The sequence below is a fragment of the Pavona decussata genome, unplaced genomic scaffold (genome assembly GCF_977016875.1).
Source record: "Pavona decussata unplaced genomic scaffold, jaPavDecu1.1 SCAFFOLD_156, whole genome shotgun sequence".
NCBI lineage: Eukaryota > Metazoa > Cnidaria > Anthozoa > Scleractinia > Agariciidae > Pavona > Pavona decussata.
In genome coordinates, this window is record NW_028145568.1 from 5235707 (window position 1) to 5256845 (window position 21139).

The 21139-nt window shown below is 37.9% G+C and overlaps 1 protein-coding gene across 1 annotated transcript; it reads right to left on the bottom strand.

Moving 5' to 3' along the window:
• Window positions 1-4245: 4245 nt before the first annotated feature.
• LOC146465485 (uncharacterized) lies at window positions 4246-9764 on the bottom strand. The gene is made up of 6 exons (XM_085128412.1): window positions 9344-9764; window positions 7788-8062; window positions 7454-7568; window positions 6949-6988; window positions 6332-6458; window positions 4246-5085 (listed from the first exon to the last, which is right to left on the bottom strand). The coding sequence occupies exons 1-6, from the start codon at window positions 9417-9419 to the stop codon at window positions 4567-4569; spliced, it is 1152 nt and encodes a 383-aa protein (XP_084984538.1). The 5' UTR covers window positions 9420-9764; the 3' UTR covers window positions 4246-4566.
• Between the last annotated feature and the right edge of the window lie 11375 nt (window positions 9765-21139).

The window sequence follows — 21139 nt, forward strand, 5'->3', positions numbered from 1 at the left end:
AAAAACGTCTTTCAAGCGCTGAACTGGAGTAAACGCACTTTAAACGATGGTATTTTTTCAAACCTGGAATGAAGTTAGTTTGTGGTTCCACAGCAAGGTATTCAAAACAAACAACGAAATATTCCGGTGAACCAGCTTCCAACTAACCACATATTTTGAACTCGAAGCGACTCTTGTTTCCAGTTTTATCTTTCCCGAACATTGTCCGACACTTCTTCGTTACCAGACTTCTATCGGTCTTTTAGACCCCCAGGAGCGGGCACCCTTTGCTTCCTTATATGGAGATGGGCATAGTTTCTTCTTACGAGCTTCGCACAATTGATCGAGTTTGGTTCCTACCCAGGGGGGATTATGAGTTAACACTCGCGCGCTTAGCGACTGCGGCTGGGATTTCAATAGGACGCATGGCGTGGTTACCAAGACTGTAACGAATGTTTACGAATTTGTCATGCAGGCTATATTTGTTGAGTCAAACGGCGCGTTGTTACTCGTTAATTAGGACTATTCTACAAGATATAAATGGGGAGAAACGACCAGAAAAGACTAAAGACTATTTCATTGTGAGTAATTCAACTGTATTTGAGATAAATGTAATATTATAATTTGCTTAGTCGAAAACCATGTTTCCTATTGCCCATGATCTGATCAGTTCTAAAGGACTCAGAATTTCTGAGCCCCCGATCACTTAATTAAAAGTGAGTGAAAACAGCTATAGGTGGTTTTCACCTCACACATCGTCACGCAAGTGAAAAAATAAAATCCTCAACCATTCAATAGATTAAGTCAAGAAATTGATAAGTTGTAGAAGAGTGATACATAAACAACGGGTGAAAGCCACAGGGCTGAGCGATATCTCCTAATCGAGTTATTCGAGAAAATGTACCACAGAAAATTGCAGAGTTTAGTATGGGATGCCATATTGGTGCCCCGTCTGATGGGCACCAACATGGCGGCCGGAAACTAGCAAAAACATCTGGAGTTTACCTTGGCTATTTCAAAGCTTTCTTCTTTCTGCTGAACTTTCACACTTTGACATTAACCCTTCTATTACATGTTAGCTGATCAGACCTAAAAAAAACACGAGGCGAATCGATGTTTTCATGTTACGTGACATGTTTAGAGCAGCAATCCTTCTGTCACGCACTGCGCAAAAATCTAAAATTCAAACTGCTCTATTTTCAAAACAAAGAATGCTATCCTGCTGAAAACAAGCAAGCCGATGGAAATTTAGATTTTCTTATATGTGATGAAGATAAAAACCCAATATTGTGTTTAGGCTGCATTCATTATGTATCCTACAGGGGGGGGGGGGGGGGGGGCAGAGGATTTTAGGGGGGGATCTCAAATTTTTAGAGCAAAAAAAGGGTGGATATGAAAATTGTTTAAATATCTCCTGGAGGGATGCTTATTTTTTGTAAGATTCTGTCTAGCTTTTGTAATGGTTTTAAAAAGTGAGAAAAGAAAAGATAAGTACAGCAGCTTCTTTCAAGGATTGTAAGCAACAAGGGTACCTCTATTATTCTGAGAGACTATATATAGTACCTATTTTGAAGTTTTTCAAGTAGTGTGCCTGGCCTGTAGATGTAATGTTTCGATACAGTATAGAAAGTAAAACATCTAAAATGGAAATATTTAATGCAACCTCAGTCTAAGCAGCGCAACTTTATTAAATCAACGAATGCAAAAGAAAACAATGTAATTCAGTGCACAGTTTTATGAAATTGAACAACAAATATGCACTTAAATGTTCAATGAATTTTCTGTACCAGTTTGAAAGGGGTCCACATGCATCCCCTGCTATATCTGCCACTCATCAAGACAACAAATAATTAAGCCATTAAGGTTGAAAAAGAAAAAGATATGATATACCTAATTCGCGCTACTTAAACTGGCTGGCATAGGTATGACATAAACAGTCAAAGCTCTCTCGATGTTCTTATTAAACATGTCTCTTACTATTATACAGATATTTATTTTGATATTTCTTGTGAGGGGGGAGGGGGGGTATTCATTTTTCGGCTGATTGCTTGGGGGGGTTCTGAAAATTTGTATGGACCTTGGGGGGGATATAAAAAACCGAGCCGCTGAAAAAAAAATCCTCTGCCCACCCCCTGTAGCATACATAATGAATGCAGCCTTAGTTATGAATTTCAGTTTTTTATGACGTCATGTGAAAACCAAGAATTTACACCTGATTCTGAAGGACTTAGAATTTCTGATCCCCCGATCACTTAAAACTGACCAAAACCAGCTAATATAGTATTTAGACCTGATTCTTAAGGGTTCAGAATTTCTGATCCCCCCCCCCCCCCCCCCATCACTTAAGACTGACCAAAACCAGTTATTTACACCTGATTCCCCCTTAACTCAAAACTGCACATAACCGCTATTTACATCTTATTCTAATTGAGGGATCGGAATTTCTGATACCCCCGTCACTGGGAAGTTAAAACAAATCACTTACAACTGCACAAAATCGGCTATATTTACACCTGATTTTAAAGGGCACCGAATTTCTGATCCCCACAACACTCAAAACTGAGTAACGCTTTCCAAACCATTTTCAGTTTTTCCAATTCTTCGTTTTTCCACACAAAAACGTTATATTCGTTTTTTTGTGGATTTCTATTTAATTCCAGTTTATTTCGATTTCGGTGGAGTAAAAAACTAAGACATCAAGAAATCGCCTTTTTGATTTCCTACCGCTAACAGAAATTCGGTGCTCCCACGTACGACTCTTGACCGTGCTTTCGGACCAGGGTCCAGGGGCCTGGGCACTTCTCGAACGTCCCGGTAACTTGCCGGGCCCGCTAAGTGTCTTTGGTGATAAATTTTTCTTAACAGAAGTCAATTTTTGTTAGCTTTGAATACTAAATTTTAAAATCTTATAATTCTATGAAAGCATTGGCCAAGTACCCTGTCTGTAATCACTGTGTACATAATCGGCGAAAAACATTTAAAAATATACTTATCGGGCCCGGTAAGATACTCGAACCGCTCTCACAGCTCTGCCGTTAGCCTATAATGTAGGCGTATTATTTTGGTTGAGCGCAACAACCGCCAACTTGGATGTTAAAAGCAGAGGAACATTGGGGAGAGTAGAAAGTGCGTCCAACGGGGTGCCGCCCCCTTTCCCCAACTCCATAAGATTTTGAAAATCCAACATTGCGGCTGCGACTTAACGACCAACCGAGATTCGGCTTTCGTGCGCCGCCCGAAAACGCCTTCATTGCAAGCTACTCTGCCGTTATTTAGAACCCTGGACTCGCCTGGTCGCCCTAAGCAGCAACTCTTTTCTGCTTCAAGAACATTTGGTCGGCTATGTTGTTGTTCAACCTCACACTATCAGTGCCGCCACAGTTTCGAGCGAGTTGTTCACTTCTTCGGTTAGGTCTTCTACTCCTCCAAAACACAGTAAATGCTGAGAAATTTGTTGAACGTTGTTTACTACATTAATGCTTGTGCTATGATCTATTCCTCTTGCCAAATCAAGTAAAGGGCAGCCTTGTATGTCTAACAAAATTTCGTCTCTCTCCCTGTGTCACGACAGACAGCATTGGGAACGCTGAGGAGTATGGGAAAGTTAGAACTCTTTCATATCCTTTAGCCTTTTAAAGTCATTTTAGTGAATTCCCGTTTTAAAGAATCCCTTTTTGACATATTCAGTAGGTTTTGGTGAATTCAAGTTGTGAAGAATTCGTTAATTTTGATGAAATAATGCGCTCACAAATTCAGAGATTTTAGAGAATTTGCATGTTTGAAATTTGACATTAATCAAGCGCCATATGATCATTTTTACTTTTGCGATCTCTGATCTCGAAAATAATCAAAAATGACGATAAATTGAAAGACTATATCGCACTTGCGGATAAAAAAAAAATAAATGATGAAACTGAGACAAGCATTTCAGTTTGAAAAACGTCTGATTTACAGGCATTTATATCCCAGTGCGGAAGCTCTTGCAACACGGATGTACAAATGTCTGTAACTATTGTAATCTTCAAACATTTCATAAACCTGACATATAAAATGTAAATGAAATGAAATCTTAAGCTTTCTGCAGTTATAATGTTATGACGTCTGTTAGTTTATCGGATAAATTTTAACTTCTCAAGATGTAAAGAGTTACCCCGACAAAGATCATCTTAGAAATCACCTTAATCGGACAAGTTTCCTTTGGGGGAACAATAACCAAAGAATAATGAAGAAACTTGAAATATATATATATATATATATCATTTCATTTTAATAATTTTAATTTGCAAACTTTGAATTCGTTTTAACTAAGCGTAACGTGCGTACATGTAAAGTATTGAATTAGAACACGTCTTCGGACGCAGGGGGCTTAGAAAAGATGACAACAGTTACAGGAAATTCGGTGAATGACTTCTCGTATTCATCAATTGGTTTTTATTTCAGTTCATGGAATCTGCTATCTGTTTGAATTTTACGCTAACTGGTTGTATGTGAGCGTCTTGGGCATCTTTAAGACGCCCTTTACCATTTCTGTGTACTTTGAATAGCATTTCACTTAACTAATGCTAAGAGTAAATTGTACTTTTCTTCTCACTGTACCAAGATAAGTCCCATCGCCTTTATGTGCTTATCACCGTTATCAGCTGAGTACACTGCTTCATTTCCACATGTGTTGGAATCATCATGTTTTCCTCCAGCGCCAAACCCGATTCTGGAATCACAAGTACTGCATTGGGCTTCATTGTTACCAAGGATACCAATTCTTACTTTGGCCCAGGCTTTGGAAGAAGATACTGCATTGAAGCCTTCCTTGTTACATTTGCGCTGCAAAGATCCTTTAGAGCCAACTAAGTTCTTCCAAGTATTACGACCCAGTGAGGTAGCGCGATATTGCCCGTCAGCGATCAAAGTAAACAGTGAACTGGCTTGTTTGGTTATTGTAATAAAGTTGACCTGCTGGCCGATCTTCATCCCGAGGCAGATCTTGGAAAAGGGTGTATCCCAGTAAGTCGGCAATTTAGTCTCTTGTGAATCGAGCCCAGTCTCACCTCCTGCGAGGTTGAAGATTTCGTGGTTGCTCCAAAGACTGGAATTGTAGTGGAAGGTTCCCTTCAAAAACAAACGTGGCTGTTAGTTGCAACCAGAAAGTGTGAAAAAGAAAGGAATAACGGGATACTTTAAGAATAACTGGTAAATAATTAAATAATTTAGGTAGTATGCAGGAACAAAGTGTTACGAAATTGCGCATGCCATTTAATTTTTTGTTAGTAAATATATCCATAGCCAAGCCTTACCATTGTCATTTACTTTAACGAGCGAATTTTATTGATCCAGCACGGGTAACATCCAAATTTCCCTGCCAAAGTAGAAAAATCTATCTTTTTTATTTCCTGCTTATAAAGAGCCATTAAGGAAGAACCGAACGCGATGTATAATCTTTTTTCGCCAAGTACAAATAATTTGCAAATAACCGAGGTAATCAATTTGCACTTAGGTTCTATAAATTCAGAAAGAAAGTAGATATTAAATCATCAGGCCCCAGTTGATCAAAGAGCGGATAACGTTATCCAGCGGATAAAATATACTTCAACTACAATTTATTCGCTCTTCGAACTACTGGGGCCAGAAAGAGTCTTTAATTTACTAAATTAAACACCGAAAGGCGACGCCAAATTAACCAAACTTGAAAAATTCGAAAACTAATGGAAGGTTACGTTGATTAAAAAAAGCCGTGTTCTATGACATCTTTGGTGTGGGCCAAATTAAACCGTTTTTCATGTAAACGAACTGCAACAGGCTTCTATTCTTACAAATGGCTACTCATGAGCAAAAAAATAAAAACAAAAATTAAATAAATAGATTTCTCAACTTGTACCAGCAACTGCTTGATGCTGCGAAAATTTGCACTCGTTTTTTTTTTTCTTTTTCTGTTTTGTAACTGATTCCCGTGTGGCAATTACGAAGCAAATTAAAGTCAAATCATTCTGTATTATCGGGCAAAAATAGCGCTACATAAAATTCGAGACAGGAAACCAATAAGGACTCGAAACGAGTGAATACATATCGCTCGTCTTGCAACCTTATTACTGGGCTAAATACCTCATTTAAGTAGTCTTAAACTTAGACTTATCATGTCTTAAACTTAGGTCTAACGAGGTTTAAACTTGATACAGCTTTAATCGGGCTAAAACGAGTCTAAAAAGAATGTTTAATTATCATTTATGGTGGCCTGATTTGTCTCGGTTTTGACGTCAGACATCTCTCTCCTTTGGAATCCTGGTCAACAGTCAGTAATTGATGTTTTTACTTGTGTTTGCTTCGTGTTTAATAATTAGTAAGGCAATAATAAACGAACCTTGCTTCCGTCAATTTTCATGACCGGCGTCCATCCTCCTTCTCCACATCCAAAATCTCCCATGTGACACAGAACGGAGGTTGGTTTTGAGTCCAAGTTGAGGGTAACAACCTGACTGACGTTCAACCTGTTCAGGATTGAAAACATATATCTGAGAACGAGAAACTGGGGACAAATATGAAACAGATAGTGCTGACCGAATGCTTTAATACTTCTAAATGTTGAACCAGTATTTTAGCAATCTACGCCGTAGATTGCTAAAATACTGGCAATATACGGCAAGATACGGTATCTTGCCTCTTACGAACAGAAAAATAACTCCCGCTGAAACAGACTGTTCCTATGGAAACCATAATCTTGACTGTTGCTGTCATACCTATCACCTATCTCTATCTCTGATTTCATCTGTCTTTCACATTCATGCGAGGGGTGGGTGGGCGAGTGAGATTAAACTATGGACTGATAGCGGATGCCAGTGGCGCCTTTACATGCTGACGTCCGATCTCACCCCACCGGCAGAGGAATTGTAAACCGACATGAGTCTGTGTTATGCGTGTGGTATAATTACATTACCACATATTGGATTTAGACAAAGCACATTCAATATACTTTCTTACTTGTATTTATCATAGACAACCTTGCATGACTTCTCTGGAGCTGTAAAGAAATTATAATTGAATATACATTCAGCTATAATCCGTCAGTAGGCCAAGAACATACCATGTCTTTCAACAACTTATTTTCCCGCACTGAATTCAGACATCAATAACTTTTTTCAAAATATCCATACCACTGGAAACGTTGCAGGTTTCTTTTTTTAACTTACCTCGAAATAATTTCATGACAATTTACTTTTTGATGCTTCTTATGGAAATTTTGGTTCAGTTTTTGTAGTAACGTTTTTTTTTTTTCTTTGCTTGTCTGTTTTTTCATTCTCCTGTTTAGTACTCGCGAAAGTTTCTTTATTAAATTTTGTGAACCTCGAGCTCATGACTACTGTATTGATCTCGTTGATTTTCACCAAATTGAGTAAGAAAATTAACGATGATAGGGTCGAGCTAGATGGAAACCCAGTTTTCTGCGGTTTATTGTACAAACGTTTGTAAATGGCATAGCAATTACCTATTTCGCAGTATTCTCCGATGAAACCATCTGTACAGTTGCATTTGAACGTGTGATATCTGTAGTTAGCCACACAAGTACCAGCGTTTTGGCACGGGGAAGGCAGACATGCGGTCTGAAATACAAACAGAAAATTTCAAGAGTAGTATAGCCGAGTCATCAAAAAGTGCTTTTTTCTACAAAGGAGCTGTCATTTTTAATGATAAATTGTAAACAAATCATTTGAACTGCTAATTATTGTATTTTTTCTCAAGTTTTATCTTTAATATATATATATATATATATATTTTTTTTTTTTCAGCAGGACCTTCATTGATAACAGTATTTAAATCACCTTGATGGAATAGTGATGTGAGGTATCGTTCCTTTTGTACTCCTCGGGTTTGCTGTATTTTTCAGAGGAAAGCAACTCACACCATAGCTTTCCATCAGCTTGTTTGAATGCAGCCAAGTTCAATGAAAGACAGGATGGATTGTTGAGGCATTTAAAGGTGCAATCAAAGATGCCGTGTACTATATATGTTCCAACTCTTGGCACATCCAAATAATGGATCTCGTCTCTTATGAAAAAGGCTTGTCGGAACTCGGGATGATACAAGGCGTTAAATTCTGCGATAAGAACCATAACCACAATCATATGCAATAGCTGCAATATTAGCAGTGTAACGAACATTCAAGTTACTCTTTTGTTCTAAACTGCAAAATTTTCTACCATAGCAAATACGTATACGCTATAGATATTATTTATTTCTTGTGTCCATTCAAAAGTCCAGGCGATGTTAATAAAAAATATCAGAAAAATAAAATAAATTAAAGGTAATTCTTAGTCTCAAAATATTGGTTGTTTTGTTTCTATCAGCTGACTGAATATGAATTTAAAGTAAGACAGAAAGCTACATTCGGTGTAATGTGACCAAAATACCATGGAATAAAGGCATCTTTAACCGACTTGATAAAAAACTAGACTTGGGGAAAAGGTTTGAGTATAACTGGGAAAACAGCCAACCTGTTTGGAAAAGGCAAAACAAAAAGTTGATTTCACTGATAGCGACTGCGCATCACTGCCGTCGCATAATTTTTTGCGTAGTTGGAGAGATTCTATATTTAAAGCATTGCGTTCTGTGACGAACGTATAACGTTAATGGCCGTTTGCTGTTTGTCATTTAAAACGCGAATTTTCTTTCGTGTTACTCAATAAAAGCTCAAATGCAAGAAAAAAAAGACTTTTTGAGCATTAATAAAGTGACAATTACGCGTTAAGCCTTGTTTTCTTGAGATGTGCTGACGATAATGCATAAATTCGATTGAAATTTTAGCAAATCTTTATGAAGGTGACAAGTGCAACGAAACATTACTGAATTTACGTTTTTATACTTTTTTTCTTCATATTTGAAATTAAATCTGGTAACTTGTTATTTAAATAGGAATATGTATTAAGACATCAGCTGGCTTAAAATTAGACCTCCTTAACTTTGGCAGAACGACTCATACGCGTTGTTGGCAAACTCGAAAACTTCTAGCGTCTTCTACCGTTAAAGAGGGCTTATTTTCTACTTCTGCTGGAGTCTTTATAAAGTAAATATTAATTTCTAAATCCGTGTTCCATTGTCAATTACTTAAAATAATTTTCTGGAAAAGAGAAAAAAGCTTTCGAGAACGGAAGAAGTTTAGAAAGCAGTCTCTTGTATTGAAGCTTAAGTAATTTCCGCTTTTATTGACATAGGATTACGCTCGACTACGCTTCAAATTGAAAAGCGGTGTCTTTATAAAACTAAATTATCTGCATCTGTGTATGTGAATACACAAAGTTTTTCACTGTTGTTCCTTATTGAAATAGAATCGTCACGAACAATATTCTTGACAAATTTATAAAAAAAAAAAGAAACTAACCTTGTGCAAAGGCTCTTTCAGATATACGTGAAGCCAACACGAAGGAGACAAACCAGAAAAATATGGATAAAAACATGGTGGATTAATGCATCTTAGGCTCTCAATCGTCTACCAAAAGAGCTGAGTTGAAAGCTCTTCCTCATTTTTACCCTGTCGGTGTAGCGTGATGAAGGCAACGATTTTCTATATTTTAACGGTCGAATGTCAGTGTAAGCCATCAAACGTCAGGTGTACTTAAATTAATCATTATTCATATTTTACCATTTGTTTGACACTTTTTCGGGATAAGCAACGGTGAGGTTGAATGGTGTCATTAAATGATTGCTAATGGATCACTGCACACGGCTAAACCTCCTTGCACCTATCCTTTTCGCCCTGAGTTAAGGCCGTAGAAAATATCAACGAAAAAAAGGACAAAAATTACAGCTTATTCTTAACTTTAGACTTCATGTTCCCGGTTAATCTCAACCTTATCTTAAAAGTAAAACCTTTCAAAATAAATGAAAAATATTCCCGATGAAAAGGAAATTTAATTTTTAATTTAATATTCAGAGTAAAAGTTTGCATTGTTTCTTTATTAAAAATTTGAAAATGATTTGACTTCATTTTAAGTTTGGGGAAAATAAATCAGCTAGCTAAATGTAAATATTTTTCGCTTGCAGATTAGATTTCAAAGAAAAATTGAAATTGAATAAAGTCCGGAAGAGTCAGGTGAAACGTGTGATTTGATGAGTTGATGGCATCAGTCCCTGCACCGAGAGGCATTTATCATCCAAACAAAGCGGAAATTAACAGTGGCACTCAACGGAAACATCAGTCATTCAAACAACTGATGAAATCCTAAGTCCCATTGTTAAAAAGAAACTAACTACAATCTTCCTTCTCGAGTCATGAGTAAAGCTTTTGACTGTATTGACCATCGAATAATTCTCGCCAAATTACAGGACATCGGTGCGTCCACATCTTTGAGAGACTGGTTTCGGAGCTACTTACGTAAAGGGGAAGTATCATGGGGTTTTTGGTATCTTTTGTTAAAAATGATGAAATAAGACTTTCAATCAGCTGCCAAACAACTCTAGAATGACGACAGGAAAGAAGTCAACTCAATTCTTGAAAGGAATCTGTTCGTGATCTCTGCTAGTGCATTTGGGAAGCGAAAATGCGAGAACTTGGAAACATTAGCCTAACATTTTACAAGTTTCAATCCATACCAGCCTACTCTGTTTCTGGCCAGAGGCACTAATCGACAGTTTGATTGAACTGGGGTGATAATTTATAACAAACTTGACAATTATTTCGTTGTTTCTGCTGACAGACAAACATTTTTGGGTTTTTAAAATGACAGCAAATTGCCGTGATACTTCCCCTTTAACTTCGCGATACCAAGTCGTGCGAATACCTAGTCGAACAAATTACCTGTTACTGCTTGCATCCCACAAGGGAGCATCCTTGGTCCATTTCTTTTAATATATTTGTTAATGACCTACCTTTTATTCCTGAAAACTGTTCATCCCAGGGTTACGTCGATGATACCAAATTTCTTATGTGTTTTTAACTTCATGAACGGCACTAAGCGATAACCGATAAGGACTTGTTAAGTATTTGGAATTGGTGCTTTAATAATCAGCTTTTACTTAACCCAGATAAAGTCGATAAACGAAACTCGTGATGTTTGGCAGCCGGCACATGACCGCCAAGGTACATGAAGTGACTTTCGTCTCTTACTTTTGGGGAAGAACTCGAGCCAGTTAAAGCTGCAAAAGAACTTGGAGTGACACTGGACTCTAATTAACATTCACTGATGAGCATATTGTTTCAACTGTATCCTCAAGTACGTCACCGTAAGTTTAAATTAACCGCGTTAAGCATATTTTCAATAAACCTGCTTTGGTCATTATTATAAACGCCCTAGCTTTTAGTAAATTATTTTATTGCTCTTCTCTCTGGAGCAATACACCCAGGGTAATCTTGACAAGCTGTACAGAATTTCGCTTGTCGTGTTTTGTACGACGCTAAAAAAATCGGTCACATAACTTTGCTAAAACATTTGTGCTAGCTATACTAATCAGGCAACAACTTTAGTTCTGATTTGCTGTTCTGGTTTTTCAGTGTATGACGGGATGTGCTCCAGGGTATTTGACATCTAAGCTCGTTAGAAGATCCGCCGTCTCCACAAGGACTACCAGGAACTCTTTCCCACTGATAGCGGCCAAAGGAATTTCGAAATATAGAGCGATTTCTCTTCGGAATGAGTTTCAGCCTGCACTCAAACTGAGCGAATCCGTGACTGATTTTAGGCGAATGCTTATGAATGCCTCTTTTAGTTAGCTTTCTTGTCATCATATTATTATTGTCATGTTTTTAGCTTCCTGTGACTATTTAATTTTTATTGTAACATTGACTCTGAAAAGCCCATTGGGGACAAGCCAATAAAGTATGTATGTATTTGAACAGGAAGATCGATCTACGCTGTATAGTTGTATGTATATATTTGTGCTGTACAGTGTTAGCTAAACCCACGAGCACCTTTAATAATGTGATTAATCGTTCCAACATTCGTTACGTTCATTTCAATATATTGAAGTATCTAAAAACCAACCACAAAGACGTATTGCTCAAGACTTTTTTTCAAATGGTCACACGTTGGGATTGTAAAAATTTCCAGGGAAAATTTAAGAAACAAAAATTTAAAATACATCTTGCATTAACAAAAAAATACCCGTCGTAAAATTAAATTTTTGTTTGCATGTTCAACCGCATTAGCAAACATTAGCATAAACGTCCAAACTAACAACAAATATACTCACTCCATAAATTGAGAGAGTTTCGAAAACTTAGTATTTTCTGAAAATTGAGAGTGGTATGTAAATAGTTTTTTGGAGAATGAACGTTGAAAATGTCAAGACTATTGTATGGCGCGGTGGCAACTCTTGCAGAGTTTTTCTTTTCTAAGCTAACTTCAAAAGCACTAATATCTACGCTGATAACCAAAAGTGCTCTTTTAGCTTATATGGTGTCCATTTAGTCATAGCTTGTTGTTTGATTCATACCACTGAGGGAAACTGTAAACAATGACGTCATGATTCTCCTTTAACGTTTGGCATATTTTGTTATAAAATACCTTCCCTAATTATACAGTTAACCCTCTCGTAACATAAAACCTTTCCAGGGTTTACCAACATTACGATGGCCACTCAATTAGCTCAAATAGAAGAAAGATCCTCGCAGTTAGTACGCAACCTAAGCAGTTGGGAAAAGATCGGCCTGATAAAAATTCAGGCTTGAACGGGATTCGAACCCATGACCTCTGCGATGCCGGTGCAGCGCTCTACCAACTGAGCTATCAAGCCAACTGGGAGCTGGTCATAGAGTGTGTTCGTAGCATATCCGTGAAGGATGAATAGCTCAGTTGGCAGAGCACTGCACCGGCATCGCAGAGGTCATGGGTTCGAATCCCATTTAAGCCTAAATTTTTTTCAGGCTTTCGAATTCTTTTCGCAACTGCTTAGGTTGCGTACTAACTGCGAGGATCTTTCTTCTATTTGATCTTTCATCCGCAGTTCAAAATATACGTTTCATATATTTACATTCATTTATTCAATTAGCATTACCTACTTCTTTCTATAACTGAGATAACGGCTGATAACCATCTCCTATAAAAACCATGTTATTAAAACCACAGGCAGAGCAAATTAAATTCGCTAAATCTGAAGGGTGCTATGGATGTTTATCTCGACAGGAGAGATCCCATGACGCGCATGACGCGAGGAGGGCAAGGTCTACAGCACGCCCTATGAAGGATACAAACTGAAACGTACGAACGCTGTACAGACGTTGAAACATTGCACAAGCCCTAAACGAAATGACCCGTACAGGAATTGCCATAGGGAGTATAAGCAAGACACACTGGACAGGAGAAACGGAAGGAGAAAGGATCATCTACTCGAGGAAAGACGATGACAACTATAAATATTTAGTATATGCATACTGATGTCAAAAATGGGTAAAAAGGTCCCTCGTGGTCTGGACTCCAGTTAAAGAAAGGATCATTAAAGAAAGATGTTTCTCCAAATTCGTCAAGCTGACCATTAGTCACATTAACGCATCTACAGAAGATACAGACGAACAAGAGATGGATGAGTTCTATATGAGACTGCAAGGGATGCTAGAAACACACACGACATGCTGATTGTTCCTGGAGACATAAAATCCATAGTAGTATGAAAACAGGACAGGGAAGGCACGGGCTGGAAGCACGGAATGACGACGGAGAAAGATTATGCGAATGCGTGGCATAAAAAAGCTCATCATAGCGAGAACACTATTCCCAAGTAAGAATATACACAAAGAAGCAAGAGTATCTCAGGACGGACTGGGTATCCAGGAATCAAATCAACCACATACTTATCAATATTCGATTTAGGGGTTGATTGAAAGACACCACAGTATATTGGTCTGGGCACATTTGAAGTGGCCAATATCTTTTCTGCACATTAGTCAACTGAAGCTGAGGCTGAGAAAACAGTCAAAGGAAAAGAAAAGTATTAGCACCAACAATGATACGGTAAAGCTGAAGTATGAAGACATCGAGAAGGCTGTCACCATTATCTTGAGAAAAGACGTGCACAGAGCGGAGGAAGACCTTCGTGGATTAAGGAAGAAGACGAAACCATGGATCAACGAAGAGTCAGAGAAGAGTCATGAACCCTGGCCAGCCAGAGGGAAGAAACAACTAAGAAAATTCTGAAAAAACCGGTCAGAAAGAGTAAGACCACATAACTGAGGGTGAAGTATAAAGAGTGGGACAGGGTGGCAAAGAGGAGTAAAGGGGCAGACAAAAAGAAGTGGGTGAAGAACATCGTGAGTGAAGCAGGGGAAGCTGTAGCAAGTCAACATATGCAGACGCTATACAAACTAACAAAGGCACTGTGCAACGAACGGCCTAGGCAGACGACAGAAGTGCTAGATAACAACAGAAAACTCGTTAGCAGGAAAGGCGAAGTGAGGAAAAGATAGTAAGAACACCGACAGAGAAGAACCGGTTAACACTATAATGGATGGTGACGGCGAATTCAATGAATTGATCATTGCAGAAATTTCAGTTAGCGAACCAACACCAGGCGAAGTAAGAAGAGCACGGCGAAAAAAGGAAACCTTAAAAAACATTAACGTAAGAACCGGTGAGGCGTGACCCTACTGTCTATAGAGTTTGTGCACGACGGCCATGTTGGAGGACCGAAACAATACAATGATTTTCCTTTGGAAAATATATTCTACTTTTATGCAAATATCTTCTATTGTTTTAGTCCTCCAACATGGCCGCCGTGCACACACTCTATTGTAGAAAAAGGATTAAGGAGGATCATAAACTGCAGGCTAAGAAAGGAGCAGACAGGTTACGGAAAGACCAGCGGAACAACACAGCAGGCCTCCCTTTCGGGGTATGTGAAATTCAACTTTATAAGCCAATCTTTGTTACTTGCGCGGTATTTAATCCACTATTGGCCTCTGTATAGAGCTTTCTCATAAATGGCGGCTTTGAAAACATGCTAACGAGACAGAGAGGGAAATAAAACATTATTTCTGTCCTCCCCAGTCTCGTTAGCATGTGCACAACTTAATAGAATTTTTACTCTTAATTGAGGTTAGCAAGTCGGAGTAACATACACCTAAAATAATTATATTTCGGCCGCCATTTATGAACAAGGTCTATTATCATTAATTATGGAAATTTCATTTATTATGGACACTCGGGTTTTTTAAAACTTTTTCTGCTGTTAGATAATGACTAACTCAAGTCAGAAAGCTAAAACATCGGGAGGTCACCAGACTAGTTTTGGAGATAAACTGCGTGGAAGACCAAAGTCAGTTTAGAGCAGTTTTGATGATTAATTCAAATTGGTTACCTTGCTTTACTTTAAAAAAAATGGAAATGAACTTATCTACCCCTAAGGTCTCTGTGTCTACCTTAACTCAGATAGGCCTTTTAGGTAAATATTTACTACAATTGTTGTCATCCCTTCAGGTTGAAGTAACCATTCGGAAGGATAATTGCTCATCATGCTCAGCAGTGTATAGGAGACAAATTATATCTCCTGAGAGTAGAAGAGCAAAATAATTAATACTTTTCACACTCAGATTTTTGTCGTGCGTGTGGAACTGGAGAGAATATGTAAAGAAATTGATCTATCAAAAGAAAAACAGGGGTCATGTTGTTCTTTAAGGAGCTAAGTCCATGCAAAGGGGGGACTGGGTCTGGCCGCCATGGCGTGTGGATGCAATTTTTTAAAGCTCCACACTAAAATGTTTTTTTTTAGTCCAAACGCTACCACAGTAGCACTTTCTACAGAGTAGTTGGCTTTGCAAGTTAAAAAGTTTATCCCATGCGACAGAGGCAGTTTTCTTCAGAGACGTTTAGTTGAACTGCCGATTGTAGAATTATTCTTTACTCTATTTTTGACACGGGCAAGAAACCTATTTAGGTGGTGACAATTTTAAACACCTACAAAATCTGCTGTGAAAGTGGTCTAACAATGGAGCATTTTAATTTCTGTGGCACGTTTTTTCTTTCTTTGTGTATTTTGAAATACTGTTTTGTTTTTAGCTATTTCTTTGTACTCTTTCAACTCATGGCTTTCGGACGTTTGACTACCCTCGATGGAAATGGACCTCCAGATAGGCTGCATTAATGTGCGAGGCATAGGGGACAAACAAAAACGAAGAGTGTTTAACTGGCTCAGAGCAAAAAAAATGTCCGCTATTTATTTGCTACAAGAGGTGAATTGTTCTGAAAATACAACAACAATTTGGTCGGCTGAATGGGGCTACAAAACTTTGTTTAGCTGTTGCTCCAGCGCCAAAGGTGGAGTTGCCATTCTTTTTAACAACAATTTTGCCTGTCAAATTCAGCGGACTTATTTGGACACAGCTAGTAGATTTATAATTTGCGATAACAAAACCGAAGGGAAGTACATCACCTTGTCCACCATATATGCGCCCAATGATGACGAACCTGCTTTCTTTCAAACATTTTTCGAACATTTACTCGATTTTAGGTGTGATAACTTGATAATCGGTGGAGATTTTAACCTGGTACTAGCCCTTAATAAAGATAAAAAGGACGGCCGTTCCAAAACACACTCAAATTCAGTCAAAACACTGCAAAGCTTTATTACTGAACTGGCTCTGGTAGATGCCTGGAGAGTTTTAAACCCTGATATCTCAAAATATACCTGGCGACGTAAGAATCCCGAAATTCAATGCAGATTGGATTTTTTCCTAGTGAGCCAAAGCATGATGTCCAACATAAAACGAGCTGACATTTTGTGTGGTTATAAAACAGATCACTCCATGATTACGATTAATACGGCTCCACACTCAAACCCAATGGGACCCGGTTTCTGGAAAATGAATTCTTCTTTTCTTACAGATGTAAATTATGTGAATGAAATTCAAACAACAGTTCGAGAAGTGCTGACTGAATACGAGAACGATACAAGCGTTAACCCTTCTCTGTTGTGGGAAATTATGAAACTTAAGATCCGAGAACAAAGTAAAAAATACGCAGCAGACAGAAAAGCGAGTATGTTACGAAAAGAAGAGGAATTAGAGAAGAGTATAAATGTTTTACAAACTCTGATTGAGTCTGAGGTCACTGGAGAACAAGAAAAAGCGGATGCCTCTATGGAACAGGAGGTCAAAAAGAAATATCTGGAGAGAATAATTGAAAACAGAACAAAAGGTGCGATCTTGAGAGCTAAATGTAGGTAGCATAACGAGGGCGAGAGAAATACAAAATATTTCTTAAATCTCGAAAAAAGACACTATAAAAATGAGGTTATAGGTCAACTGAAAATTGGAGAAAATAAATTTGTTACCTCAGAAAAAGACATCTTAAAAGAATGCGAGAACTTCTACAGGAATCTTTTTCGCTCTCAAACAGATACTGATTATATTCATAATAACAAATCTTCCTTTGAAAACTCAACTAAGAAAGCCTTAGACCACGTGCAATGCAAACATGCGAAGGCCTCTTAAACAAATCAGAGTGTCTACAAGCATTAAAAAATATGGAACCTGATGAGACCCCAGGCTCCGATGGTTTACCCGAAGATTTTTATAAAGTTTTCTAGAATGACATCTCCGAGTTCTTACTAAACGCAATTAATTATGCTTTTGATAGGGGATACTACTTTCAGTGACTCAAAGACGAGGGATAATTAAACTCATTCCGAAAGAGGACGCAGAACCCAGTCTTATTAGAAATTGGGGTCCAAAACCCCTACTCAACAGTGACTATAAAATTGCAGCCAAGGCTATCGCAAATCGGATCAAAAAAGTCCTTCCGGAACTGATTAATGGTGATCAAACGGATTTTAATTTATTAAGGGCAGAACTATCGGAGAAAATATTAGATTAATTGATGGTTTGATTAATTTCACCGCTGCTAAAAAAATCCCAGGATAACTACTCTTTCTAGATTTTGAAAAGGCTTTTGACGCTGTAGAGAGGGACTTTTCTAGAGAAGACTCTCAAGCATTTCAATTTCGGGCCGGCTATTATTAACTGGATTAAAATTTTCTGCAACAACATTGAAAGCTGCGTTCTGAATAACGGGTGGTCCACTAACTGCTTTAAGCCTGAAAGGGGAGTTGACAAGGGTGTCCCCTTTCACCTTACCTTTTCATCCTTGGCGTTGAGATATTAGCTGAAAAACGTACGGAATAATAAAGACATTAAGGGCATCTTTGTGCAGGAAAATGAGATCAAAATCAGTCAGTATGCGGATGATACCACTCTCATCTTAGATGGCTGGATTGGGGCCAACAAAGGAAGAGACGAAATACTTTGCCCTGAAAAAGACTTAAAGTGGGTCACAAGTAAAGTAAGAACATTAGCAATATGTTTCTCAACCGAACCTGAGATAACTATGGAGATAAATTATTCTGAAAAATTTACACAAGAGATCCAAAGCTTGAAACGATGGAAATACGGACGATTGAGTTTAATGGGGAAACTTACAGTATTAAAAAGTCTGATAGCATATCATCGCAACTGGTTTACATTTTATCCGCCCTTCCAACGAATCATCGTTTTATACAAGAAGTAAACAATTTCTTTTTCAAGTTTCTATGGAGCGGTAGGGAAGACAAAATCAAACGAGATGTCATGATTAGCGACTATTCGGATGGTGGCCTAAAGATGATTGATTTAACATCTTTCAAAAAGGCACTTAAGTCTAGCTGGATAAAAAAATACCTTGATACAGAAAACCAGGGCAAATGGAAATTCGTCTTTGACTTTGAGTTTCAACAGTTCGGTGGCTGTACTGTTTTCAGGGGAAACCTTAAGAAAGGTGACTTGTCTAAATATGTAAAGGTGTCTGATGCTTTTACTGGCAAAATTATGAATATCTGGTCAGAAATAACTTATGACGCAAAAGTGAACTCCATCGACCATTTCCTGTCAATGAGCGTATGGCACGACTCTATAATAAGGATTGATAAAAGACCAGTCTTCTTTAAATCATGGTACTTGAAAGGTATTCAACAAATCACACACTTAATGAAAGACCGTGACACCTTTCTCTCCTTCCATGAATTTAAAGAACGTTACGATGTTCAAACTAATTTTCTCACCTTTCATAGTCTGTTATCAGCACTAAAATCCCTAACGGCAAACAAGAGAAACTCTTTTACTTCTTGGGAATGCCGATTCCGAAAGCTTTCTCTCAAAGTTTTTAAAATCTCAAAAAGCAAATAAGATAGTGTACGAAAAACTTGTTTCTTTAAAGCGACAATCTCCTTTCCGAAGTCAACAAAAATGGTCCGCAGACTGTGAACTAGATAGTTTCGAAACGCTCGACTGGCAATCAATATACGGACTTTCCGCACTCAGATGCAACAAAATAAAGAAACTGATTACTTTTCAATTCAAATTGTTACACAGAAGACTGGCAACTAATGATTTCTTGAAGAAAATAGGTATCAAAGAAGATAATAAGAGCACTTTTGCAATATTGAGGTGGAAAGCCTAGTCCACCTTGTTTGGTTTTACAAGGCGACGTCCTGCTTCTGGCGATGTTTCAAGCAATGGCTTATCACCGAAAAAGGCATGACAAATTTAGCGGCTATCAACCTTACTCCAGCCATAATATTGGGCTTAAAGCCTCATTCTTTCAGAAATAAACAAGTGCACCTCTTTTTGTTAATCGCAAGATATTTTATTTGGTTCAGCAAAATGCAGGATAAGGACCCTGATATCAAATTTTTGTTGACTTTCCTTACCTCCCTTCCTGTGATGGGAGGCATCAAATTGTCTCGTGTGCTTTGCCTCTCACGAAGTTAAAATTGATACTCTCAGCCATGTCTCCATAAGCCATGTAATTTTTTTCTCCTTTAATTTAATTTAATTTAATTTTCCGCTTAACAAATGTTCTGTATTGTATTTATTTGACGTGATTGCTGTAACTGTAGTGTGACAGTAAAGGCCTGGCTAAACTAGGAAATATTGTTGCGGAAACATTGTTTCTTGTTATGTTTTCGTGGTGGCTAAAATTAGTGGGAAGCAAACAAAATGTTTCGCTGCCCCGGTGGCTAAACGAGAAAACATTGTTTCGGAAAACAGAGGGTCACGCATGCGCATAATAATAATAAACTGACTTTGTTGCTAGGAAACATTTTTAATGAGCAGCACTGGAAACTAGTCAACATTGCTTTTATGGTGGCTAAACTGGGAAACATATGTTTCGGAAGCAAAATTTGTGCCCGGGTAGCAAAAATGTTTTTGACCTGAGGCAAAAACATTTTCTTGTTTCCGCAACATGTGTTTCCCGCGCGGCTAAATTGGGACACATTTACCTTCACAACAGTGTTTCCGCAACAATGTTTCCTAGTTTAGCCAGGCGTTAATAGTGTTACAACTGTACTGTAATGTAATTATAATTTAATTAATCTAAACAGTATCGGGAATATTGTCAGTATTGTAAGTAATGTAGGTATTGTAAGTACTGTTTAGTGTAAGCAGTGTAAGTATTGTACGCGTAGTAAGCATTGTCAGTAGTGCAAGTATTGTTAGTATTGTAAGTAGCTATTTAGTATTGCAAAATAAATGAATAAATAAATAAAAACAAAAAAGAATCATGAAAAAAAAGTCCATGCAAGGTTTTTTGCATCCCACACCAGCGCTATATTTGCCTAAATTTCGTCTTTAGCGAGAGCGCTCGATGTATGACGTGACATTAAATTGCGAAACAAATGGCATGCGCAGTAAGAATGCACAAAACAAACAGCGCAAACGTCCTTAAAGTTTGGTAAATGTAGATAATCTCCAAAGAGAGAATGTCACATTTAGTCCATGTACCAAAATATGATACGAAAAAGTTGAAAGCGGATGGTGACATTCCTCTTGAAGAACGCCAGATTTACTGGAGTTTGAACGTATGGCTGTGTGGAGACTTTTGCGAAACAACCAGACAGATGCCAGTAACTGTCGCAACTTTCAAATCCATCATTTGACGTATTTTTCATTATTTTTCTTTCAAACTTCGCAATTTAAATAACTTTTGTGTGGTTTTCAGTTATATCTGAACATGGAAATGACGTTTTCATAAAGCTAAAATTAGGGATCTTTTTCAACAGGTTGCACTGTTGCTATGATGACCTATTATGTAGAGAAAACAATCATATCTTGTTCACCAATGAGTGGGCTATTCTCTGATACCACTGTCGTTACATTCGCTCATAACGAGTGCTAAGATTAATTCGTCAAAGTGCTGGAAACCAGTGTAAGATTAAG

Excerpts from the sequence above, each read along its gene's own strand:
- LOC146465485 (XM_085128412.1), bottom strand. The coding sequence starts at position 9,419 with ATGTTTTTATCCATATTTTTCTGGTTTGTCTCCTTCGTGTTGGCTTCA. Across the intron at positions 6,459-6,948 it reads GTTGTCTATGATAAATACAA|GTTGAACGTCAGTCAGGTTG; the intron begins GTAAGAAAGTAT and ends AATCCTGAACAG. Across the intron at positions 5,086-6,331 it reads TGAAAATTGACGGAAGCAAG|GGAACCTTCCACTACAATTC; the intron begins GTTCGTTTATTA and ends TTGTTTTTGAAG.